This window comes from Pelobates fuscus, chromosome 8 (genome assembly GCF_036172605.1).
Source record: "Pelobates fuscus isolate aPelFus1 chromosome 8, aPelFus1.pri, whole genome shotgun sequence".
Classification (NCBI taxonomy): Eukaryota; Metazoa; Chordata; class Amphibia; order Anura; family Pelobatidae; genus Pelobates; species Pelobates fuscus.
Window position 1 is genome coordinate 167,374,705 of NC_086324.1, and position 26,358 is coordinate 167,401,062.

At 40.3% G+C, this 26,358-nt stretch overlaps 3 protein-coding genes across 3 annotated transcripts in view; 1 reads left to right on the top strand and 2 right to left on the bottom strand.

The window, feature by feature from the left end:
- The window catches only part of LOC134571986 (cyclin-dependent kinase-like 4), a 176,802-nt gene that overhangs the window by 41,072 nt on the left and 109,372 nt on the right, over positions 1-26,358 (top strand). The gene's annotated exons all lie outside the window — the stretch shown is intronic.
- Positions 4,823-11,343, bottom strand: LOC134570990 (nmrA-like family domain-containing protein 1). Its single transcript, XM_063429020.1, has 5 exons — positions 11,217-11,343; positions 8,861-9,099; positions 7,326-7,575; positions 6,397-6,587; positions 4,823-5,029 (listed from the first exon to the last, which is right to left on the bottom strand). Exons 1-5 carry the CDS (start codon positions 11,248-11,250, stop codon positions 4,850-4,852), a joined length of 894 nt encoding a protein of 297 aa, XP_063285090.1. The 5' UTR covers positions 11,251-11,343; the 3' UTR covers positions 4,823-4,849.
- LOC134570991 (nmrA-like family domain-containing protein 1) lies at positions 19,903-25,268 on the bottom strand. Its single transcript, XM_063429022.1, has 5 exons — positions 25,168-25,268; positions 21,698-21,933; positions 21,022-21,268; positions 20,445-20,635; positions 19,903-20,104 (listed from the first exon to the last, which is right to left on the bottom strand). The coding sequence occupies exons 1-5, from the start codon at positions 25,199-25,201 to the stop codon at positions 19,925-19,927; spliced, it is 888 nt and encodes a 295-aa protein (XP_063285092.1). The 5' UTR covers positions 25,202-25,268; the 3' UTR covers positions 19,903-19,924.

The following is a 26,358-nucleotide window of genomic DNA, read 5'->3' on the forward strand; positions in this document are numbered from 1 at the left end:
TTTATCTTTTATACATTTTATATGGAAATGGGAGGACAAGACTTCCAACTGTGTCTTGGACAATAAAAATGGAGGAATTTGAGATTTATTAATGTTAACCTTGTAGTTAGAAAATTTACTGTATATAGAAATATCTTCTAATAACGGTGGAATTGATGATAGGGGGTCAGCAAGAGTAAGTAGAACATCATCAGTGAACAAAGATATCTTTATACAATCCTCTTGAAAATCTATTCCCTTTATCTTTTCGTTCTGTCTTATCATCGTAGCCAGCGGTTCAATTGTAAGAATATAAAGGAGTGGAGCTAGCAGACAACCCTGCCTAGTCCCATTCCCAATATCGAAGGGGTCAGAATCAAAATATGGGCTGCTAATTCTTGCCGACGAGTTTTTATATAAAGATAGAGTTTTATTTCTAAATGATCCTTCCAATCCGAAATGGCCCATGACAGAGTCCAGGAATCTCCAATTGACTCTGTCAAAGGCCTTCTCAGCGTCTAGGGCAATAATAACAGATTCCCTGTGTTGTCCGCTCACTCTATTTATTACATTAAAAATCCTCCTTGTATTATCTGAGGTACTTCTTCCTTCCACAAATCCTGATTGGTCCCAGTTAATCAAATCTCCCAATACTTCTTTTAAACGGTTAGCCAAGATTGCCGAAAATATTTTAATATAAATATTTATTAGTGATATTGGTCTATAGTTAGCAATTATTGTGTTATCTTTATCTGGCTTAGGAATCGGAATAATTGTTGCTAACATCATCTCTTTTGGAAATGGAACATCACTAGATATTAACGAATACATCTCCAAGAGAATTGGAGTAATTATTTTCATGTATGTTTTATAAAAGATAGCAGAGAATCCATCCGGACCTGGTGCCTTATTTGATTTTAATTTCTCTATCGCTTCTTCAATTTCCAATTCTCTAAAAGGGGCATTTATATATTCTAGTTTCTCTTGGCTTAGCCTAGGAAGTCTAAGATTCTTAAGAAATTTGTCAATTTCATCATTACTAGCCTTAACCTCTTCTGAGTTATATAACGAACTATAAAATTCGGCAAAAGCCTCTGCTATATCTTTAGGTAAATTTACAGCCTTTCCTCCCTTTGTTGTCAGTTTTTTTTATAGATTTATCTTTATGTTGATTCTTAATTTTATTAGAGAGATCCCTATTGATTTTATTATTATTATGGTACCATCTTTGTCTAAGGAAGGATAGATTTTTACTGATCTCCTCGTATATTTTTTCCTTAATATTTAACTTTATATTATTAATTTCCTCTATTATTTCCCTAGATATTGATATTTTATTTAACCTTTCCATTTTCGCTAGTTTAATTCTCAGGACTTGTAGTGACTCACCTTTCTTCCGTTTATATTCGGAACCAAACTTTATTAATAGTCCTCTTATGAAACTTTTCAGGGTACACCATACAATTGGTGTTGCAACTTCTCCGTTGTAATTAATTTTTTAAAAATTCTCTATTTCTATTTCTATTTGGTCCTTGATGTAATCAAGTTTTAAAAGGCTTTCATTAAACCTCCATTTAGTCCTTGGGGTATTACCTTCTTTTGTCCTTATTCTCAAGAAAACTGGAGCATGATCCGAAATTTCTATAGAACCAATTGTAGATTTTATGATGTTATTTAAAAGACCTTCTTTCACAAAGAACATATCTATACGAGAATAAGTTTGGTGTACATGTGAAAAGAATGTATAATCTCTTCCCTGGGGATTCATAGTTCGCCAGCAATCAAATAAGGAATTTTTAGCTAAAAAGTCAGATAAACCAAATGTTCCTACATGACAAAGGTTACCATTCTCGTAGTATTTATAACTTCTATCCTTAGCCAGATCAAAGACGCTATTGAAATCTCCTCCTATTATCATACTGCCACAAGCGATTTCGTCTACAATATCCATAATTTGGTCTAACAAATCTGAAGGGTTATAGTTCGGAGCATATATATTTACAAAAGTATATGTGAGGCCATTAATTTGTATAATTAAAACCTGGTATCTACCATTTTTATCAGTTATTGAATGAATGGTTTCAAGACTAAATCGATTTGAAATAATAATAGCCGTTCCCCTATTTTTCTTCTTACCTTCTAAATTCGATGCGTAAACTGTTGGAAATTTTTTATATTTCCATAATCTATCAGGAGGTTCAATCCAGTGAGTCTCCTGAATAAAAGCTACGTCAATTGAATTTTCAATTAGAAATTTATATATTGCTCCCCTTTTTTGAGGTGAGTTCATGCCCTGGACATTCCAAGTAATAATTTTAAGTGACATCTCTATTCCAGAAATCCCTATCCCAACCCAGACCGAGTCTCACACAATTAAACACGAAAACAAAAAAGGAGAAAAAAAAAGAAAGAAAAATAATAGCCAAAAATACAAAGAAGTAAAAAGTAAAATTTAAAATGAATTGAATTGTGAACAGAAATACGTTGAGGGGAGTAAACCCCCCCCTTTTAATAATCCAAGAGAAGATCATTCCCATATCACCTTTGGACTAGCCTGCCCTGTTATGCAGGAAAATAAGGTTCCAATGGGGAGCGAGAGGGACGTCCTAGTAAATATAAGTTTTAATCCTTAGTCAGCAATTACTCACTTCCAGAACTACTATAGCGATGTCCATTAACATCCATTATATATAGAGATAGATGATAAGGGTATTTTATCCCTATGATTCTTTGTATATATATGTCTATATAAGCTGTACATATTCAAAATAATGTTGTTAATTCAAGTTATTCAACTTATATTCATCGTTAGATTTCCCAAATTATAGGATGTAGACAAGTATACATGTAGATGTGGGTATAGATATATAATTCTATTATTTATAATAGATAATCTGTACCCTATAGGGTATTAACCAGTCAAGATAAAGTACAATTATATATTTACAGATGGAGAGGGAAAAAAAAACAAAAAAAAAAAAACATTCATTTTCAGCACATTATTATGTCAATATAATCATTAAATAGGTTGTTCTGACTCCTATTCCAATATTACACCAGGGCACAGATGGGAGAGAGGAAGATATATACATATATAAACAAATACATTTTACCTTACTTCTTAGATTTATAGTTAGTGATAAGTTAATTGTTCCATTTTTGATATCTTCCTTCCTATTGATATCCCTGAGTTAATTGAGACAATTTTACACCTTATACATTTATATGTTAACAAATTTTAATATATCAGCCTAATATTTGCAAAAAATATAATTTGTGAATAGAAAAAAACATTGTTTACCCCTCTCCTATTATTATCAGTGGAATAATTTAGAACGATTTGTTCCTTGTATATTTATGTGTTACTACTTGTTAATATGCCGGCCTAATATTTATAAAACAAAATTATTATTAACCTCCATCTCGTGATACTGATAAATTAAATAAACTATTTCAACCATGATGACTCCTTATAATTACAGTGTGATAGAGTGTTGATATAACAGTGTTTACATAGGCTTATTACCATGTGTTTAATATAGAATGTGATTATCTATTAAATATTACTCCCTTTTAATATAAATGTATCCCTTCCCCATCTTTTCTCTCTCTCCCTACAAAAAAAAGGTATTTCTTTTTCTTTTCCCCTCTTTCCTCCTCTCTCTCTCTCCCCTCCCCCTCTCTTCTAATATTATTGATCTATGTCAGCTTCCATGTTGAAATTAACTGTTGTGCATCTTCTATATTTTTTAGAAAAAATTGTTGATCTTGATAGTAGACTTGGAGAGCCGTTGGAAAATTCCATTTGTACTTAATTCCATGAGATCTTAAAGTGGCAGTCTGAGTAGCAAATTTTTGTCTTGTTTGACGAGTCGTCATAGATAAATCCGAAAATAATTTTATATCTTTAAAATCAGGATCGTCCAATCCTTTATTTTGCATAGCTTGCATGATCCGGTTCTTCACCTGGTTATTGGAAAAACATACTATTATATCTCTGGGCACATTGGATGTCAAATGCTTTGGTTTAGTTAATCTATGAAATCTCTCAAATGGTAGATCTCCTAGAGGACTTTCAGGAGTAAGTCTTTGAAAGAGTGTTTTTAGATATTGGTCCAATTGGTCAAATTTGATGTTTTCAGGAATCCCTCTCACTTTGATATTATTCCTCCGTGAGCGATCCTCTAAGTCACCTATTTTTGTTTCTAAGGTTTGTATTTTCCCCTCCAGGTAATTACATTTCTTCATCAGTTCCTCGTTATTAATTTGTATTTCCTTAAGACTATCTGCTTGTGCTTGCAGATTAATAGATAGATTTAAGATTTCCTCTTTTAATATTTTGGAGTTATCTTCTGCATCCTGTTTCAATTTGACATATAGATTCTCCAGGGCATCATTCAATATTTGCAGTGTTACCTCCTGAGAGGGTATCTGGGTTTGTTCTTGACCTAGAGCAGTAGATTCTCTTCGTTCTCCGTGGGATAGTCTACTCGTAGTGCTCCTTTCTTGAGGTTTAGGTGAATACAAATTATTAATACCCTTTGTCTTGTCCGCAGCTGTATTGCTATTTTTCTCCTTTTCTTTTTCTTTTTTAGAAGGCATTGTCTTTTATATCGATCTACTTCTATATCTATTTGTTAGATGTATTTTCTTGATCTTACACTTATTTTATCCATTTTTGTGCAGGAGACAAGCATAGCCGATTCCAGATTTGCAAAGTAATAAACAACTCACAGAAGCTAGAGAATATATTAGATTTATTACAAAATAAAGAATTTGTGTCTGTGTTTGAAGTGTTCGACACAGTAAACCGTCTTTGACTAGTTAAGACTAGTTAGAAATGTGGCTTGGAGTAAACAGCAGTCATTGGTTACAAGTCTTTGAATGCAGCCTTGTTCTCCTCTGCCCATTGCTGAAACCTTTTGGCTTTAGGGTTCAGTTTCAATGTGAGAGACACGTCACGGTCGGGTATCATCTGGTTAAAACGGAACATGTTTGCCAACTCAGCTGCTCCAGGGAATCCCATCTTTTCATATGCATCAGGAGAAACCTGTAGGAGAGACATGCAAGGTATGAATTAAGATCTTCCCAGCTACAGCTTTACTCTCTAATTGAAATGAATGTCTAGTTAAAGAAACACTATAGCGTCAGGAACACAAACATGTATCCTTAACCCTATAGTTTTTTTTTTGGTTTTTTTTTTTAATTCTTTATTTTTACATGACAGGAACAGTGGCATAATGTGAACATTTCGGCTTTTGCAGAAGCCCATATACATAATTTTATTAATAACATTCTAAAAATGAGGCTTTGTGTATTCGGTTGAATTCTCTGCGGCCAGAGTTCACCTTACGTCAGGATTTTTATATATTATATTATATTATATTATAGAGTCACATTTCCTACATCCTCTATTGTATGTGCCGCTTTTGCGCATTTTCGCACCGCAAATGTGTTTTCGCGCCCTCGGGTGCAAATCTGTCGGGTTGTTGTGTCCCCCGCCCGTCTACTCTCGCTGTTTTCTTGCTCCAACTGTACCCCACTGCACTCCCCGGGCCTGCCTAAATCTGATGTATGTGTTGCGTGCGTATCGGCACTCTATCCTACACGTGCCCTATGTAAAAGGTTCCAGTAAGTGTAGAAGAAGATAGACAATTAGAGAGAGAAGAATCCTTGGGCGGTCTAGGGCTCGAGCGCAGGAGGCAGAGGTGCAGCAGGGGAGGGGGGAGAGAGCGAACCCTATAGTTTTAAAGACACAATCTATGCATAATGCACAGTTTGCAAGAGCACCAGTTCATGATAGTCCCATTAGTCGAGAGCGAGATTTCCCCTTAATGCATACGGCATGCGCAAGCCCCATACACAGCAAAATTATACCTGGAACAAAGTGCTCCAGCTGCCTGATGGACACTCCTAGTGGGTCGTCTTTTTTCTACAAGCTGCAGCAGTTAGCCAGTCTCAAAAAGGAGAGTGGCCTGAGGATACTTTAAGCATGCATTTTCCAATAATGTGAAGTAGTTATGGTACTAACATTAGATGTATTTTTTTCTACTTCCATCTTTTCTTCTGCCCCAAAAAAGGCTATATAAAAACCCATAGAGTCAAACAGTGGGGGCTGGGGGAATACTGTCCTACAGTTAATTTTATTTTAATAGCCCCCTCCCCCTCCCACACTCATGAGGTACAAGTGTTGTCATGGGGGTTGCAATATGTCCCCCCCCCAATAAATTGTATGAGGTGTCCCACCATGGGGGACCTGTGTCAGGTGCCCATTTACTGGATTAGCAATTAGGTCACAATAGCTGCCAAGTAGCTAGTCTTTAGGACAGCAAGCAGCTGCTGACTGTTCGCTATTTAGTAGACATGTACCTACTCAAAGCATGGCAGGTAGTGGCAGGAGGGAGGAATTTTACTCACTTTGGCATCTTTGATGGTCTTGCCTGTGGCCTTGGACAATATGGCTGCATACTGCTCCACTGTTAGCTTGTCTGTGCTCAGCCCAATGTCCTTCCCTGCATATTCTGATGGAGACTTCAGGATACTGGCCACCACGTGGCCAAGATCTGCTACAGACATTCCATCAAATAGGACATCACCCATCGGGATACCTGCAATTATTAATGAAGTGAAGAATCAGAAGTCTGAAAATGTGAGTGCAATGGTTTGTATTGACACATTTCTGTGCTGAGTCGGGGAGGCCTGTGTTTTGACAGCAGAAAAAAAGGGAGCCACTGGCTTTTTTTGTTTTTAATTAAGGCTCGAATACTAAAACATGAAAATATATAGCAAAGAGTATGCTATACAATAAAAATAAAAAATAAAAAAAATATTACCAGCCCTTAGAATGTATAAAAATAAAGAATACAGTATAGCAAACAATTTAAAAAAATAAATAACAATTAGATGACAAGGGCAGGACAAAGTTAAAGATTACAGAATAAAGAAGGTCTGGGATTCAGATGCCGAGTCAAAACCAGACTACACACAAAATCTAGAATGCATTCTTGGGTAACAAACCAGGATAGGGCAAAAAGGAGGAGTTGTTGTGTAACTTTGTTACCCCAGAACCTTCACAGTTGGGCTGCATCACTTACGATGCCAAACTTTATGCAATGAGTCTTTCTGGATAGACCCACGTTGCATACATCCTGGAAGAATATCAAATTCAGATCAGTTCAAGATTAATCATATAGTCGGCTGTTGAAACCATGTCCAACTCTTTTCTCAGTCAAAAATCCCCATTACTCATTCCAAATTTACTCTTGATAGAAAACACCCTAAACTTTGGTGCAGACCTTAGGTAAAGTATTTAACGGAAATTAAGAAGATGGTTACAGCAGACGTACTTAGAGTGTAGGTCTTCCCATCATCTGATTTCTTGGGCCTGAAGAAGGTTAGTAGGTTCTCATAATAGCTGGGAAGCCTGACGCTGGTCATTGGGACTCCAATAGATCGGAAGTACACCTCCACTTCTCCCTTTCCATCAAAGTGAAGGACCTCCAGCTTCCCACCAGTTTGCTTCTTGACATCTTCCAAACCACTGAAAACGACATGCTTTAATCCCAGGCTTTTTGAAATATCTGCAATCAGTTTTCCCTAAAAGACAAAAACATACATCAAAATATAATAAAATCAGCAGAAAAAGAGGTACAAAGGAACTCCGCAAATTAAAGGGACCCAGTATATGTTGCTAATGGCTAGAGGCCACCACCTACCTTCTATAACAGAGTATGAAATAAAATATATAACAAGGGACAACATGTTTCCCCCAATTTATGGAATTTTAGTTCCACACAAACAAGGTGATGTTTTAACTTCCAAGGAGCCTTTATCAAAAAATTTATAGGAACCGACATAAGTCAAGGAAAAATCTGTAGTAGCTTTTCGGTTTATATTACTGCAATGAGGCTGCAGCCATGTTTAGTCCTCTTTGATGCAAAGCATGTTTAACTGCTAAGAACATGTACCATTTCAGGATCTGAAACCAAAGGTAACAGAACATGCGCATAGCATTAGGATTTGTGAATGTGTCCTAGTTATTGGTTAACTGCAAGGTTTTTCGGCACATATGCTGTGATTCCAACTAAAGGGGACTTTGAAAAAAAGTGAGACCGAAAAATTCACTGAGTCATTAGATTATAAATATTAAACTTGGGAAATATCCTTTCAAATTGGATGATTTTATCTATATTCCTTTAAAATTGGTGTTAGTAATGTTATCATGTGAGCTCGAAGAAAAATCGGTAAAATCCCCAAAAAATAAAATTAAAAAAAGACAAATGCAATGTAATAAATGTATACGGGTTTAGTACAGTAGCTTTCAGCCTTCGTACCAACCCTGAAAACTGTAGGACAATTTTATTCTTAGATCTCTGCCTTTAATCTCTAGATGTTACTCAGCCAACTATTGCTACATCACTGAGTATCCACAGTAATTAAATCATATGATCATATCGCCCTCAAGTGGATATGAAGCGAGACATTCTGCTTTATTTAATTTATTTTTTAATAAAACACAAAATCGGTGAAAAGATATGTTAGGTTTGCACTTAACTACATTTTCATTTACATAAATGGTTATCAGCAGGAAGTGGAAATCACCCATGTTCTGGGATAATCCGATCCATGGACCCACTTCCAGCCACACCACTGAAAATTTGTCAATTGAAAAGTTGGGAGAGATGAAATTGTAACCTTGTTTTACCAAATGGTTTCTCAGGAATAAGGGCTCAGTTTATGGATATCTATAAATTGGGACAAAAACTGAACGTGACCTCCTGAGTTTCTAATTGTGGTGTCTACACAGTGCTTACCTCCCGAGAGCCCTCTATTTGTGTGTTACAATTAAATCATGGAGAGAAGGTCCAGAGACCAGTCTTACCTGTGCAATCTCTTTGTCTTTACTGAAATGCTCCCAGAAGTTGGTGACTACGAAAGCTCCATAGGCCCCGGAAAGAGCAGCTTCTAAACTCTTTTTGTCATCTAGATCAGCAGCCACCACCTCTGCTCCGGCCTCTTTCAGCTTCAACGCTGCCGGCTTACTGGGGTCTCGGGTCACAGCTCGGACAACGAAGGTACCATCCTCCAAGAGAGCTTTTGCTACTGAACCTCCTTGAGCACCTGTGAGAAAGAGTGTGAGTTACCGAGATGGATCTGTTAAATAGCACCAGCAGTGAATTCCAATGAATTCCACTTGTATCAAGACATGTGGTCTTGATACAAGTACAACAAAGCAACTTAACCAAGGGAAATTGTTGCCCAAGAAAATGCCAAGAAAGAATACTAAAATAAGAAAATATAAGGGAAGGATAGGAATATGAAAATAAGTTTAGAAGAGTTGGGAAAGAGAAAAGAGTTGGGAAGTAAGTGTACAGTTATTACACACAAGTGCAAACACATAAAAAAAAACAAAGAAAATACTATATAAAAAAAACAAAAAACAGCCAACACAACCATTGAGGATATCTTGATCTAGCTAAATGGATGCAGAGGAACTTGCAAACTAGAATCAATCATCTGCCTCGCCCAGACTCTGGGCCACTTTGTGAGCAGAATATATTATGGAACAAGGTCCTGCTGACAGAGGGATTCAGAAACACAGTGTGCGCTAGGAAACAGGAGGCCTTCAACAAGAGGTTTAATGGGGCTTCCATCAGAGTATACATGGAGTGCTCCTGCAATATACAGGGGACCGTTCTCAGGTGTTGTAAGGGGGTTCTGACTCTGAGCATCAGTAGCAAAATAGGGGGTGGTCTTCGCTGCTACATTCAGGCTAGGTGGGCTGTTCAGAAGAAATAGATAGCCACCGCCTGAAGTTTCCATCAGCAGAGGTCGTAAATAGGGTAATGGAAACGTCTATCTGCACTGGGTTTAACTTACTGACACGTTGTGAGTTGGCAGCTGTACAAGCTACACAAAAATAAAGTACACTTGGCAAGCTAGCTGAAGCTATAAAGTTTGGAGCTTTGCTGGCAGTGATCTGCAGATCAGTAAATAAAGGTTTTAATGGATTTATATAATAGGTCAAACATTTATTTCTTTATCAGCATCTAACTGACACCAACATAAACTCCAGCAATTTACAATTATAGAAAGGGGAAGGAAACCCGGTTTAACCCCTTAAGGACACATGACATGTGTGACATGTCATGATTCCCTTTTATGCCAGAAGTTTGGTCCTTAAGGGGTTAAACAAGCTTACAATCAGAGTACGGTATTTGAGGTAGGTAGATCTAGGTTTACCTTTAGGTGTTGCCCAAGGACACTTACTGGTGATATGGTCTAACGGGGACTCATAGCTGGGTCTCTGGTTAGAGCAATGGTAACATCACTACCTTAGAACTGACGGTATGCATGCAGCTACCCATACACGCAAAGTATGCATCTTACATTGCTATACACACCATTAGTAATTAATATCGTACCTGTCCAATGGTAAATTGTAATAGAATACACCTCATATGCATGCAGCAACACACGCGCCAAGCAGTCTCACATTGCTATACACATCATTAGTAACCAACACCTTTACTGTCAGTAATTTACAACAGAGCAGGATATTTGCACACATGAAAAGAGTTTGTAGAGAGCGACAGATCCCATCTAGGGAATGTAGATGGGAACATAAAAAGCATAATTAAAGTGTATAGGAGAAAGAAAAAGAATAAAGTTTAGTTAAAGAGAGAAGGTCTGAAGGTAAGGCACTTTGTGGTTCCAAGCAATATTAAGTATAGTAAGGGGTGAGTTGCATATAAAAAGGAGGGGTACGTTGAGATGGGAAATTGAGAAAGGAGAAGAAGAGAGAAAGAGAGAAGAGTCGAGGTCGGGAAGAACTGAAAAATATTATGGGTATTTCTTGATCAACTTTTTAAAAGTGGAGCAGTTACCGTGGAAACCAAATGAATGTTCCTAGTGAATGTGCCAGTATTAGAACTTTGCCCAGAATGGCTCGTTATAAGGAAGCAATAAGCCATGCTGATAATTCCAGGAGACGTTTATTGCACAGATTAAAAAAGTAACCAAGGCGGACTGGTTGCAGTATAAGGGGATAAGAGTTTTTAAAACAGGCAGCAACGCTGCCTGAGCGAGTATGAGACAGTATTTATTTTAACCAGTTACTAGTCCCAGTGTAAAGAATATTCAGAGTTAAAAGATAAAACTAAAAATTTTAAAACAAATTGACAAATGATCCCCTCCTTGGGATTATATCTGTTAGTAATTCCCTCCAAACAACTTACCTGTGGCTCCAAACACAGCGATGATCTTTGTCATGATGATACAGGATAGTGAAGCTTGCAGGGATAGGATGAGTCGAGGATTACGCTCTAGGAATGAAGCACAAGGAAGGGATTAGCTAGCTTTATACAGTATACAGGCTCCCTCCTCCTCCTGTCTGGGCACTATCAGAGTGACTCAGCAAAGTCAACACAATAAACGCCTGAGGGAACAAAAAACAGAAACAAAATACACAGAGATGCAACCAATGTCCTATGTTATCTAACCCTACACTAACCTGCTGCCAACTAGCCAACCTCATACATTCACTAACCCTACACTGACCTGCTGCCAACTAGCCAACCTCATACATTCACCAACCCTACACCAACCTGCCGCCGTATAACCAACCTCACACATTCACTAACCCTACAACCAACAGTCTCATACATTCACTAACCCTACACCGACCTGCCACCAAATAACCAACATTCTCATACATTCATTAACTCTACACTGCCCTGCTGCCGTATAACCAACCTCATACATTTACTAAACCTACACTGACCTGCTGCCATACAACCAAACTCATACATTCTCTAACCCTACACTGACCTGTCACCATATAACCAACTTTCTCATACATTCACTAACCCTACACCGCATGCCACCATATAACCATTAGTCCTGCAGTCATGCATTCATTCAGTTCAGCCATACATCTACTACTGCTGCTCCAAACTGCAGCCATGCACCCAGTGATGCTGTGCAGTCAGACCTATGCAAAACCTACACCAAATTGCAGTCATGCATCCACTAGCCCTTTGTTAACCTACGCATCCTCTAGTCCTGTGCAGCCATTAAACTTATACCAACTGGTAGCTGTGGATCCAATGATCGGCACATCCTGTGACCCAGTGTCCCTTTAACGACAACTCTGTACTCTTCCTTTAAGCCAATGCTCTATCCAAGATGAAGAATTTTCATCTAGACCAGTTTCTTCTAGTTTGAACACTAACCGATTGTGTGGAACCTGAAGCCGTGCACCCACTGATCCCAAGCCAACATCTACGTGCATCTCATAACGGCATTGCATTCAGTCACTATACATCCAATCAGACTGTCAGCTGATATAATCAGACTAAAGACATTCAGTGCTTCACTGCGGCTACCAGCATGACAATGCACTTTGTGTCCACTCAAACAATTAGGGTTTTGTGTAAAAAAAAAATATTATAAATAAATGTATCCATCTCAAAATAAAGGTTTGTTTTTGATCCAATCAAACCCACAAATCAGAATAGACTAGTGTGCCATAGGTGGTTCTTTATGAAGAGTAGAAATCACCATGGCAACCAATCTATTGCCGCTGCAGATTGCTCCACAAAGTGGAGGAAGTCAGGTGCAGAGTGAGACTTTCTCCAACAGCGTTCAGCAGTTCTTGAACATTTTTTCAGATATCGGGTCAGCTTGGTGTGCCAGGGTTGTAGTTGAGAGCGCTTGCTGCGTTTAAATGTAGGAGGTGCCATGAGGTCTAGTTGAGAGGAGAGAGCGGAGTTGTAAAGTGAGGTTGCAGAGTTAGGGCAAGTGAGATTTGAGATGGGTAAAAGGAGAGTTTGGAGTTTGGTGGAGAAATGCTGGAGATCAAGGCTGTGGAGGTTTCTGCGAGATTGGAGAGTTGAGGGTGTTGTAATTTAGGTATTGTCAGGGTACCTGAAGTCTCTACCTCTGGGAGAGGTAGAGACTTAGACGTCTATCCATCCGGACGGTCTGTTTCCCCTGTTCATCGCGGTCCACCCGGTCACATAAACGCCGGCCGCGAGGGAGTCACTTCCTTTTGTAGCATGACGTCCGGAAGTCGACGTCATGACGCCAACCCGGAACGACCTGTCACTCAATTGTTTGGAGACTAATCAGGACTCGTCGGAGGCGTGTCTACCCTTCTGAGCCAGGGTATTTAACAGTGCTTCTCTCATTTGCTCATTGCCCTGTCGTGGTTCTAGCCTGCCTAGTCACACAGTGCTCTGGTATTTTCAGTTATCCCTTTGGTTCCGACCCGGCTTGTTTGACTTACTCTGTTTACCTCTGTTATCCTTGACCCGGCTTGTTCCTCGCTTACCTGTCCTCTCGTTCCCTCGACCTCGGCTTGTCTCTGACCATTCTCTATATTCTCCGTACGTTAGTCCGGCCATTCTAAGGTCCGGTATACATATCCTGTACCTGTTTGTACTCTGCGTATTGGATCCCTGTCCCGATCCTGACATTACGACAGGGCCAATGGATCCTGCAAGTGCAAACAGTCAGCTTGGCCCCTCTGATCCTAGGTTCGAAGCCATGGAACACAGAATGGATCAAATGGCCCTAGCGCTACAGGCGTTATTATCTCGTGCCAATAATCCACCAGAGGAGACACGTACTACTTCTATCTCCCCTGTAAGTTCTGGCCTAGAGGTAGCCACTGTAGGTGCCTCCTCCCGCATTACCCCACCAGTACGTTATGGTGGTTCACCTGAGAAGTGTCGTGGTTTTTTAAACCAGATTAGTATCCACTTTGAATTGCAACCTCGTTCCTATCCTACAGATAGGGCAAAGGTTGGATTTATTATCACCTTACTCATTGAGAAAGCTCTGAGATGGGCCAACCCACTATGGGAGAACGATAACCCGTTAGTATATAATTATAATGCCTTTGTAGCTGCCTTTAGAAGAACTTTTGACCCCCCTGGTAGAAAGGTCAATGCAGCCAGATTACTGTTGCGCCTGAGACAGGAGAACCGAACACTTGTGGATTATGCACTAGAGTTCAGGTCTCTGGCGTCAGAAGTTAAGTGGAATGAGCAGGCTTATATAGATGTATTTTTGAACGGGCTATCAGACGTAATCCTTGATGAGGTTGCTACTAGAGAACTCCCTGAAAATTTGGAGGATTTAATTTCGTTCATTTTTCGTATTGATGAGCGTTTAAGAGAGAGACAAAACACTCGAGAGAGGAACCTTAGACCTTCCTTTAAATTAGCTCCCGCATTTCAAAGTCCTGATTCCACTACCTCACTGTTTCCTGAACCTATGCAGATAGGCAATACTCGCCTCTCAGAAGAAGAGAGACAGTACAGGAGAAGAGAGGGATTATGCATGTATTGTGGAGTCAGAGGTCACTTACGCCTGAATTGTCCTAATCGCTCGGGAAACGCTCGCACCTAAGTTTCTCTAGAGGACAGGCCTTGGGTGTTTCTATTTTGTCCTCTACTCATAATTATAAAGATCACAGGCTTCTGCTACCAGTTTCTTTAACTTGGGAGAAGGGAGTACTAAAGACTATGGCTTTGATAGATTCCGGAGCTGCTGAGAATTTTATCGACCAAGCCTTTGCTACTAAACACACTATCCCATCCCAGTTAAGGGATACACCCTTGGCCGTTGAGGCCATAGATGGTAGACCTTTACTTGAGCCTGTTATCTTCCGTGAGACCATACCCGTTAACTTAACTGTTGGTATCTTACACGAGGAAAAGTTATCACTTATGCTCATTTCGTCCCCTTCTGTCCCCATAGTCCTGGGGTACCCTTGGTTAAAAGGACATAACCCTATTATCGATTGGGAGTTAGGGGAGATACTCTCATGGGGTCAGGGCTGCCAGGAGAGGTGTTTACGCAGGGTTTCTCCATTGGCTGTAATAAATACACCAGGTACTTCCACTCAGTCTACAGAGAGACAGATACCGTCTCTCTACCAGGACTTAAAAGCAGTATTCGACAAGAAGAATGCTGATACCTTACCTCCACACAGGTCATTTGATTGTAAAATTAAGCTTCTACCTGGTACTATGCCTCCGAGGGGCAATGTATATCCTCTATCCACTCAAGAGAACTCAGTTCTAGAGGAATATATTCGTGAGAATCTAGAAAAAGGATTCATTAGGAGATCCTCTTCTCCCGCCGGGGCTGGTTTTTTTTTCGTTAAAAAGAAGGATGGTACTCTGAGACCTTGTATTGATTACCGAGGTTTGAATAAGATAACCATCAGAAATGCCTATCCGATTCCTTTGATTACCGAGCTGTTTGATCGTTTAAAGGGCTCTAAAATTTTCACCAAGTTAGATCTCAGAGGGGCGTATAACTTGGTGAGAATCCAGCATGGACACGAGTGGATGACAGCGTTCAATACCCGTTATGGTCACTATGAATACACGGTTATGCCATTTGGTCTTTGTAATGCTCCGGCAGTATTTCAGGATTTGATTAATGAAGTTCTTACGGAGTTTCAACATGATTGTGTTATTGTATACCTGGATGACATACTTATACACTCTAGGGAGATTGAGACCCACCACAGACAAGTCAGAAAGGTATTGCACAAACTTCTGCAACATGGCTTATACTGTAAATTGGAGAAATGCAGTTTTGACCAGTCTCAGATAGACTTTCTTGGTTACGTGATTTCTGGGGAAGGCTTTAAGATGGATCCTGACAAACTCCAATCTATTTTAGATTGGCCATTGCCTAAGGGACTCAAGGCGATTCAGAGGTTTATTGGTTTCTCTAATTATTATAGGCGCTTTATTAAGGGATACTCTTCTATTATTGCGCCTATTACCAATATGACCAAACAAGGGGCTGATACTAAGACCTGGTCTACTGAGGCCCTTGTTGCTTTCAAGACTCTCAAGGAACTTTTTGCTTCTGCCCCAATTTTAGTCCATCCTGATACGACTCTGCCGTTCCTACTCGAGGTCGATGCCTCTGAGACGGGAGTAGGTGCTGTTCTGTCACAAAGGTTAGGGGTGGACAAACCGTTACACCCTTGTGGTTTTTTCTCTAAGAAACTATCTGGCCCTGAAAGCAGATATGACATCGGTGACAGGGAACTGTTAGCGGTCATTATGGCTCTAAAGGAGTGGAGACATTTATTAGAAGGGACCTTACATCCTGTTACGATTCTAACGGACCACAAGAACTTGTCCTATATTGGGGAGGCTAAGCGCCTATCCGCCAGGCAAGCTCGTTGGTCCTTATTCCTGACTCACTTCAATTATGTGCTTACTTATAGACCTGGTTCTAAGAACTCTAAAGCCGATGCTTTATCTCGCCAATATGAACCGTCCACTATAGCTGAGCCAGTTCTTTCCTCGATAGTTCCTAAATGTAATATCATCTCTAACACGAATCTCAGGATTCATTCTCCGTTGCTTGCTGAGATCATGAAGTTACAACATCTAGCTCCTAAACAGACTCCTGGGGATAGACACTTCGTTCCTCCTGCTCTCCAACTGGAAGTGTTACGGTGTTTCCACAACAGCAAGGTAGCTGGGCATCCTGGCATTCACAAGACGTATGCTTTAATCTCCAAAGATTTCTGGTGGCCTGCTTTACGTAAGGATGTTAAGGATTTCATCGGTACGTGTGAGGTCTGTACTAAGACCAAGCAACCTCATACGCTCCCATGTGGATTTCTGCATCCCTTAGAGGTTCCAGAGAAGCCATGGTCCTGTTTAGCTATGGACTTCATTGTCGATTTACCTATCTCTAAAAAACAGACTGTTATCCTCAACGTGGTTGACAGATTCACCAAGATGGCTCACTTCGTTCCTCTGCCGAAACTCCCGTCTTCCCCCGAATTGGCAGAGATATTCGCAAGGGAGATTTTTCGTTTACATGGGATACCCTCCCAAATTGTGTCTGACAGAGGTTCCCAATTTGTTTCCCGTTTTTGGAGGTCCTTCTGCTCTCAACTGGGTATCAAATTGAATTTCTCTTCTGCCTATCATCCTCAGTCTAACGGAGCTGCTGAACGCACCAACCAAAAGATTGAACAATATTTACGTTGTTTTGTTTCTGAACACCAGGACGATTGGGTTGGTTTGATTCCTTGGGCGGAGTTTGCACACAACAATCTCGTTTGTGATTCTACTCATTCAAGCCCCTTCTTCATGAATTATGGCTTTCATCCATCTATTCTTCCCTCGGCTTCTCCTTCCCAAGGGTTACCGTCGGTTGATGTTCATGTTGCCAATTTGAGGAAGTTGTGGGATCAGACTCGACAAGTTCTTCTGCACAATTCTATGCTGGTTAAGAAACACGCTGATAAACGTAGAAGGGCGGCTCCGGTGTTTGTTCCAGGTTATAGAGTATGGTTGAGTACAAGAAACATTCGTTTAAAAGTGCCTTCCATGAAGTTCGCTCCTCGTTATATTGGACCTTACAGGGTGCTGACTCGAATTAACCCAGTTGCGTATCGTCTAGCTCTTCCATCTGCCTTACGCATCCCTAATTCATTTCATGTTTCATTGCTGAAACCACTAGTCTGTAACAGATTTTCCTCCACGGTCTCCTCCCCTCGCCCTGTTCAGGTGGAGGGTCAGGAGGAGTATGAGGTTAACGCTATCATCGATTCTCGAATCTCCCGGGGGAAAGTACAATATCTGGTCGATTGGAAGGGATATGGTCCTGAGGAAAGGAGTTGGGTGCCTCAAGAGGATGTTCATGCTCCTCGTCTCCGCAGGGCGTTTCACTTCCGCTTCCCATCTCGTCCCGGTTCATTCCGCCCGGTGGGCGTATCTGAGAGGGGGGGTACTGTCAGGGTACCTGAAGTCTCTACCTCTGGGAGAGGTAGAGACTTAGACGTCTATCCATCCGGATGGTCTGTTTCCCCTGTTCCTCGCGGTCCACCCGGTCACATAAACGCCGGCCGCGAGGGAGTCACTTCCTTTTGTAGCATGATGTCCGGAAGTCGACGTCATGATGCCAACCCGGAACGACCTGTCACTCAATTGTTTGGAGACTAATCAGGACTCGTCGGAGGCGTGTCTACCCTTCTGAGCCAGGGTATTTAACAGTGCTTCTCTCATTTGCTCATTGCCCTGTCGTGGTTCTAGCCTGCCTAGTCACACAGTGCTCTGGTATTTTCAGTTATCCCTTTGGTTCCGACCCGGCTTGTTTGACTTACTCTGTTTACCTCTGTTATCCTTGACCCGGCTTGTTCCTCACTTACCTGTCCTCTCGTTCCCTCGACCTCGGCTTGTCTCTGACCATTCTCTATATTCTCCGTACGTTAGTCCGGCCATTCTAAGGTCCGGTATACGTATCCTGTACCTGTTTGTACTCTGCGTGTTGGATCCCTGTCCCGATCCTGACAGGTATGTGGTATGCCAATGTCAAACATCGGCAGATGGTGGTCAGATAGAGGAAATTGAGCATGAGCATTGGAGAGATTAGAGGTAGTACATTGGTGAAGATGAGGTCAAGAGGTTTTCCTGCTGTATGAGTTGCTGAGGTAGACCACTCTGTGAGGCTGAAGGAGGAGGTTACAGAGAGCAGACGGGAGGCATCAGGGCAGTTGAGGTTGTTGATTGGGATGTTAGAGTCCCCAAGTATGAGGGAAGGAGTGCTAGAGGAGAGAAAGTGGGGTAGTCAGGGAGAAAAGTGTTCAATGAATAGCCTCAGATGACTGAGGAGGGGGAATAGATGATGACAATAGGGAAATAGGAATTCCTTATCACAGGCATTTCATATAACTTTTTTTAAAGCGGCAAGGAATTAATGTATCATGTATATAGCTAAATCATAAGGCCTCCAGTACCTTAAAGATGACTGAAAAAAACAAAAACAAAAAAAAAACCACAATAAAACTCAGAAACTCTTAAACTCTTCCAATATTTCCAGAAGCAGTTCTTTGTGGAGTGCAGGTGTCCCCCATTCCAATCTCTTGGAGGTAAATCTATTATTTTAAATATACAATATTGCTGGCTTCCTATGCCAGCGGCCACATCGAGCATGTTAAAGCTTAGACATGCGAACGTAACACGTCTCGAGATGAAAATATAATTTTGCCTCTTTATAAATCGCTGGTAAGACCACACCTTGAATATGCTGTGCAATTTTGGGCACCTGTTCTAAAGAAGGATAATATGGCACTAGAAAAAGTGCTGAGACGAGCTACAAAATTGATAAAAGGAATGGAGCATTTTCTTTATGAAGAAAGGTTAAAAATGTTAATCTCTTCAGTTTGGAAAAACTGTGTGGGTGTGCAGTCAGTGGGTGTGCAGGCAGTGGGTGTGCAGTCAGTGGGTGTGTAGTCAGTGGGTGTGCAGTCAGTGGGTGTGCAGTCAGTAGGTGTGCAGTCAGTAGGTGTGCAGTCAGTGGGTGTGCAGTCAGTGGGTGTGCAGTCAGTGGGTGTGCAGTCAGTGGGTGTGTAGTCAGTGGGTGTCACATAACCTGCCTCTATGAGGACCTTTTCATAAAGAGGAAAGTGATTTTGTTTTTGAAAAGCTTCATAACCTGGCTGAGTGTGTTGGTCAAAATCCAAATATCTTGTAATACAATAGACCAGCCAAACGTGAACTTTTGTTGTGTGATCACTCACGAGTTCTCTGTGGATGGCATCTAACACTTTATCTTTACATTTAATTCTTTTTTTTCTTTTCCAATCCAAAAATCTACATATTCTTCCTTCAAATATTTACATGTACAGTGTTTTCTTTACAAGCATTGTGTTTTACAAAGTATCTAACAAATGCTCAGCCCACAATGATGACAGACTTATCTCTTTATTACAGAACTTTTCATAAGACAAGTGCGGCTTATTCAAATACATTTTAAGGCCCAAATATCCGAAACAGGATATAGAGGTGAGTTTGAGATTTTTTTTTTCTATTCAGGGAGATTTCCAGTAATGTAAAAATAGTAGATGATTAAGTAATTAAAAGAAAAACAACAACAACAACAACAACATTCTTTACAAGTCCTCATAAGCTGCTTTGTTTTCTCCCAACCATTGCTGGAATGTCTTAACTCTAGGGTTCAGTTCATGTGTGATCGACACATCCCGTTCGGGCTTCATTATATAAAACCGGAACATGTTGGCCATCTGTTTAGCTGCTGTGATGTCTAACTTCTCATACTCATCAGGAGAAAGCTGTAGGAGATGCAAGCAATATTTTTACCTGAATATTCCCTGATACCTGTTAAAACTTTAATAAGTAGCTTTATCATAGTAAGAACCTTAATCTGTGCCAAAAATTGGAATAACGGCTATTGTGCTGTAAGTGATTACTACCCACAGGAGCCGGTCTACTGTTAGAGCGTTGTTGGAACTGTTACAGAATTGGTAATTGACTTCTGTCTCATGCATGAGCTGAAAGGAACATTTGGTCGTATGACAAAAATTTGGAATAGGTATACAATGATAAATTGTACTTTTCACAATAACAGCTTTGAGTCCTTTGTATTCTAGTTTTCAATATATTAGTGCTCACCTTAGCATCTTTAATGGTCTTGCCCGTCACCTTGGACATTATGGCTGCATACTGCTCCACCATTAGCTTCTCCGCACTGAGCCCGATGTCTTTCCCAATATACTTTGATGGGCACTTCAGGATGCTGACCACCACTTGACCAAGATCTGCGACAGACATCCCATCCAGTGGAACACCACACATTGGGAGGCCTGTAAGCATATACTTGGTGAATCGCATCTTTAGATGAAAATACAAACTTATCTCGGTCTTTATGCAATATTCTTGAAGTAGCCCTGGCCTTAGAAAAATTATTTGCAATATCACAGAGCTTGATAGAGCTTGATAAAAGCTATGTTGGTCATTTTTACATTTCTTCAGTAGTTTATTTGCTTTTGATAAAAGTTGATCTAACCTAGAGTAACTAAGGATATTGACATCCTGCATTATCAGCAATGAGTAGAAACCTAGAATTGACTGTGCCGTGTATCTATGTGATAAAATGCTTAACTGCAGAAATCTCAGGTTCGTATTGGCTGCTGGGATCACATGTCCCAATCGGTTTAAAAATTGTGATGCAGTTCAAGAGATATCTTACACAGATGATAGGTCAACCCATCCATCGACTTTTTGGGCTTGGATGTCAGAAGGTTCTCGTAGTAATAGGGAAGTCTAACACTGGTCATTGGGACTTCAATGGCTCTGAAGTATTCCTCCGTCTCCCCTTTGCTGTCAAAATGGAGAACTTCCAGCTTTCCACCCGTCAGTTTCTTCACATTCTCTAACCCACTGAAGACAACATGTTTAAGGCCCAGATGTTTTGACAAATCTGCAATCATTTTGCCCTAAAAAATAAAATGAGAATTATTTTTACAATTTCTCTGTTGATTGAGGTCAGTTCTCAATGTAACAACTGCAGCGAAAATTCCAGGCCCACCATAACCTAAACAAGGAAATTCTCATTCAAAACCTATTTGGACGATACTTTTTATAATTAGGACTGAAGTGGCTGTAGGTTCTATGTCGTTGTTGAAAACAAGAGAAATATAAATGCATCCTTGCGGGTAAATTACTTTGATAATTCTTATTAAAGATTTAAGATAAGTGTATATGCTGAGCTAAAATTATAATACAAAAACATTGAATGAAGAATGAGACTTTTTTTGTGTGTAGTGTATAATGGTGGGTGTTGGCGGGATTGGGTATGTTTATTGAGTAAACACATCAAATGAATACTTTATAATTGTACTAAAATAATATTGTCAAGTCTTTACCTGTTTGAACTCCTTATCCTTCTTGGAATTATCCCAAACCGTGACTACGAAAGCTCCATAAGCTCCACTAAGGGCAGCCTCCAGACTCTCTTTATTGTCCATATCAGCAGACACCACCTCTGCCCCGGCCTGTCTTAGCTTTACGGCTGCCGGCTTACTGGTGTCCCGGGTCACAGCTCTGACATTGAAGGTACCATCCTCCAAGAGAGCTTTCACTACCGAACCCCCTTGGGCACCTTAAAAAAAAAAAAAAAGTACAAATGTGAGAGTTTGAGATGAAGGACGATTTACAACCCTAGCAACAAAAATTTGAAGAAATCAACAAACAAATCTGTTTATTTACTAATCTGTGGTAAGCAATTACTTAACAATTGTACCATTTAAAAGAAAAAAAATGTATTGCTCCCCCTGTTATTGGAAGCAGGCCAAGCCTATTTTTTTATTCGTATGTGATAATGATAATAAGGGTATATATAGAGAAGAGGCTGTTAGCTATGCACTATTGTTTTACAGATAGGTTAGCATGACCTGACTCCATTAAGTGTGGAATCCGTAGACGATATCTGAATTTGTTTAATTATACATTTTTCTTCTTTTATGGTTTTTGTTTAATGGTAAAATATAGAAAAATATAGAAAGTATTTTCACAAGATTTTGCATATTGTAATCTCATTATTTTATTACCAGCTTTAAAAATAAAGAATTAGAAGAAGAAGAAAAAAAAAAAACAATTGCACCATACATCTTTTCAGCTGACAATTTTACTTGAATAATCTTAATACACTCGTGTCTCCTTCTTCCCTATGTAGTAGAAAAATTGGCAAATAATAGAGCATCGTTATTACAATAACTATATATAAAGTACGAATATGTTCTGTGGCGCTGTACAATGAGCCAACCCTGAGCCTTATATCTTATAGTATTTAGAAAATTGGGCGGACTAGAGGGGCCGAATGGTTCTTATCTGCCGTCACATTCTATGTTTTTATCCCTTTATTGGGGCTTCATCAGAGTTGCAACATTTCAACACTCCACATATCTTCTTCAAGACGCAAGTTCTGTATTTGCATGTTTTGGATTGTTTATGATTATGTTTATTTCCCAGTTAAAGCAGAATAGATATACTTGTTTTGTCTGAAAATGTTTTTTTTAATGTATCCTTACTACATGGACACCTGCTACTATCCATTGCTGCAGAGACTGGAGAAAACCCAAGTAACGATGGTCCATGGGTTAGGCTTGTATAAGTGTGCTAATGACATTTAATACAGCTATATTGATATGATAGGGCAAATGCCATTAAGGCTCCCAGCCAAGAGTTCAAAAATCGGCATTTACTAAGAAGACATGTTGAAAACGGAGATACGAAGAGAAGGGCATGCAAGGGTCATCTAGAAGATGATTGAATAGGGTGCACATATTGGATGCCAAAAACAAATCTAGATATCCTATCGGCACTGTATAACGTGCTCCAACAAGAGGAGACAGAGACCACACTACAATTCCAAGAGGCGTGGCATAAAGAATTGGGATACACCCTACCGAAACCTACCTGGGAAAGGGCATTCATTATCCACAAGGGTAATACAAGGTGCACCGCACATCTAGAGATGGTTAGAAAACTTCAGTACAGGTGGTATATGGTACCCGAAAGGCTATCAATGATATACCCAAACACACCAAACGTCTGCTGGAGGTGCGGGGCACAGGGAGGTACAATGACACATATATGGTGGTCTTGCTCCAGGTTGAAACCATTTTGGGGAGTGGTAGGAGGCATGGCGGAACAATTGCTAGGCAGGAGGTGGCCGCTAATTTTTGAACAATGTGTGCTATTTATGCTATCAGGGACCTTAGACAAGGTGGAGGGTAAATTAATCTTTCAACTGCTGATAGCAGCGGTGACGCTTATTGCCAGGGCATGGAAGTCCGCAGCGACACCATCGAGAGAGGCCCTCATTACTCAAACTACAATTAATTGGGAATATGAATTAATGGCTGCTAAATATTTGGCACTACAAAGGCACACCGAAATAGCGGGAGAGAGGTGGAAGGAATATAAGAAACTGGATACCAAAGATCGCAATCTGTCAACCCCACAGGCAACCTAGACAAGCAAAAAATAGGGATCATATAGGGATATAGCCGAAACAGGTATGGGGGAATGGCAGGTACTGAACCCAGCTACACTATTAGCACCCAGCCACAGGCCAGGACAGACAGGCAAGAGAAACCCAGGCGAAACCGAGAACTAGAAGGGGGGAGGACGTCAGGGGACAGGTTCCCAGAGTTAAAGCGGACACAAAGCATAGCTGAGATTGCCAAGCTGAGGATGAAAACTTGTATTACTATGTGTAAATTCCTTATGATGTAACAAATGTTCCTGAACAAATAATTTTCTTTCTGTACCCTGGCGAGCAGGCACCGCAAACTAAATATGACAAACAAGAAAATAAAAATACATGTCAATTTGAAAAAAAAAATAAAAAATCTAGATAAAAATGTAGATATAGCACAGTTTGCTGGATTAGGTGTGCCAGTAAAAGTAAACCAACCTGGGTGGGGCAAGAAGAAAAGAAAGTTCAATATCTTCATTGCCAAAAACGTACTCAGGTAAAGCAGCTTTGCAAAGGAGAAACCTTAAAGTTATAGCACATCTCAGCAAAAAGCAAATCCCGATAAAACAAAGATGGGATAATAATACGAACAAAACAAAAGATAATCTAATGAAGGTTCTGCAGAGTTAGGGAGTTTTTAGAAAGCGGACAGAAAAAGGAATTTCTTGTAAATTTATATCGTTTTGGTGAAACATGAAATTAGTTTTGGTGATGTCATTTATATTCTAAATAATCTAACAAAGCGTTCACTCAGGTGTGTTAGAGTTACTCCACGCATAGCGACCACTAAAGCCGGCTGTGGTGGTTATGGTGTCAGGGGTACTGTGGCTCAATTTCTGGGTAATGGTGCAGGCCGTTTTGCAACAGTTTTCCCTTTTACCTGGGTCTTTGCAGTGCCACTGGTCTCCTCTGCTACTGAGGGATTGACAGTCTTCTGCTGCCGTGTGCCACCGGCCATTCATCGGCCAAGAGCAGCAGACGATTGCTACTAGTAAAACCTCAACTGTGTGATAAATACACCCACCCCAGTCAAACCGTGGAGAACTTTGTCACTTCGATTGCTCTTAGTCAATGAAGGAGATTCTGTGTATCAGAATATGCACAGAACGGACATTCGCCAACTCTAGTTGCAGGACGGGGCGGCTAATTACACCCCAATGATGCTGCACCTCCAGCAGTAATTGGGTTAAACTACGTGTAGCATTTCACTATGAAACATGGCACACAGGCACCATAACCACTTCAAATCACTGAAATCAGATTTCAGGGCTTGGAGTGAGCCTTTAACTCCAGTCCCCAGCATTCACTCAGTTGTGTTAAATCTGCCCCCACCTCTCCTGGAATACCACTTACCTGTGGCTCCAAACACCGTGATGATCTTCTTCATAACGACGGATGCAGGGAGAGTGGCTGTCAGTAAAGAGTTAGGCAGATGTAATCTGAATAAAACGTACGGCAGGGATTATACGGTTTTATCAAACTGAACAAGGCATCACTCCTCCTTCTCGTGTGGGAGCCAACACTCTGACTCAGCACAAAAAACCCACAAAGGAAACAAGGGTTTGTCAAAAACTGGAGAAATGTATCAACCAACTGTGGTATAATCTGACTGATTTGTTCTATAGTTATTTATAATACAACCAGTTCCCTCAATAGGAAGGTCGTTAGGGGGCTCCTTGAGTGGGAGGTGTTAGTTTATGGGTACATGTTAAGTGGAAGGTGATAACTGGGGGCACACGTTAAGAATAAAGTGATAAATATAGGTACATGTTGATAGATTAGGTAAAAACCAGTAATAAGTAACTTTAATGCCAACAACAGCCTTTCGCACTGAGCAAGTCTCATTCAATTTATTGAGAGCATTGGGAGATCCACTCACACATGCAACACTATAACAACTACACGCACATGACTCCGACTGTGCGTAAGCTAGAGTCAGTCTAGATTCTGAACAGCGAAGCATAGCCAGGTCCATACACAGGGAATCTTTAATTTAAAAAGGGAGTCATTATAAGCAAAATAAAAATGCTTTGCAGAAACTATTTCTACACTGCACCTTGATGGCTGAACTCCTTATCCTAAGTCTATTCTGTGCCAACTGACTCCAACTCAACCTTCAGTGTGCAAACCCCAGTAATCTGACACTGAACACACCAACTAGACAACCTATTACAACCAACTAGTCTATCAAATTTAAACCAAAATAGTTTGTGAAGGCAGGTTGGGTGTGGTTAATGTCACTTTTTTTTTTATATAAACGGCTTGCCTCCAAGTTGTGATCTTATAGCCAGGACTCAATTTCCACTTGCCCACTAGCCATTAGAGTCACAAATTCAACCCTGGCAAGAAGTTCAACTCTTGCTTGTGTGTCATGGACACTCAGACTTAAGTGGTGAGTAACATTTAGGCCAGTCTAATACCTTGAAAGTCACCTATAGCGTCTGTCAACCTTTTTAGCACTAGGCTGAATTTTCTTTGACATTTATGTTATAAATCAACTGGCATACCGACCTAGTATAGTTCAGGCACAGCCATGGCACATTA

Bases quoted from the DNA above. Each gene is read 5' to 3' on its own strand.
- LOC134570990 (XM_063429020.1), bottom strand. From the start codon at position 11,250: ATGACAAAGATCATCGCTGTGTTTGGAGCCACAG. The intron at 9,100-11,216 runs GTAAGTTGTTTG...TCTTTCTCACAG, and splicing joins CGCTGTGTTTGGAGCCACAG to GTGCTCAAGGAGGTTCAGTA. The intron at 6,588-7,325 runs GTACGTCTGCTG...TAATAATTGCAG, and splicing joins TGGGAAGACCTACACTCTAA to GTATCCCGATGGGTGATGTC.
- LOC134570991 (XM_063429022.1), bottom strand. From the start codon at position 25,201: ATGAAGAAGATCATCACGGTGTTTGGAGCCACAG. The intron at 21,934-25,167 runs GTAAGTGGTATT...TTTTTTTTTAAG, and splicing joins CACGGTGTTTGGAGCCACAG to GTGCCCAAGGGGGTTCGGTA. The intron at 20,105-20,444 runs GTGAGCACTAAT...CATCTCCTACAG, and splicing joins AGACCATTAAAGATGCTAAG to CTTTCTCCTGATGAGTATGA.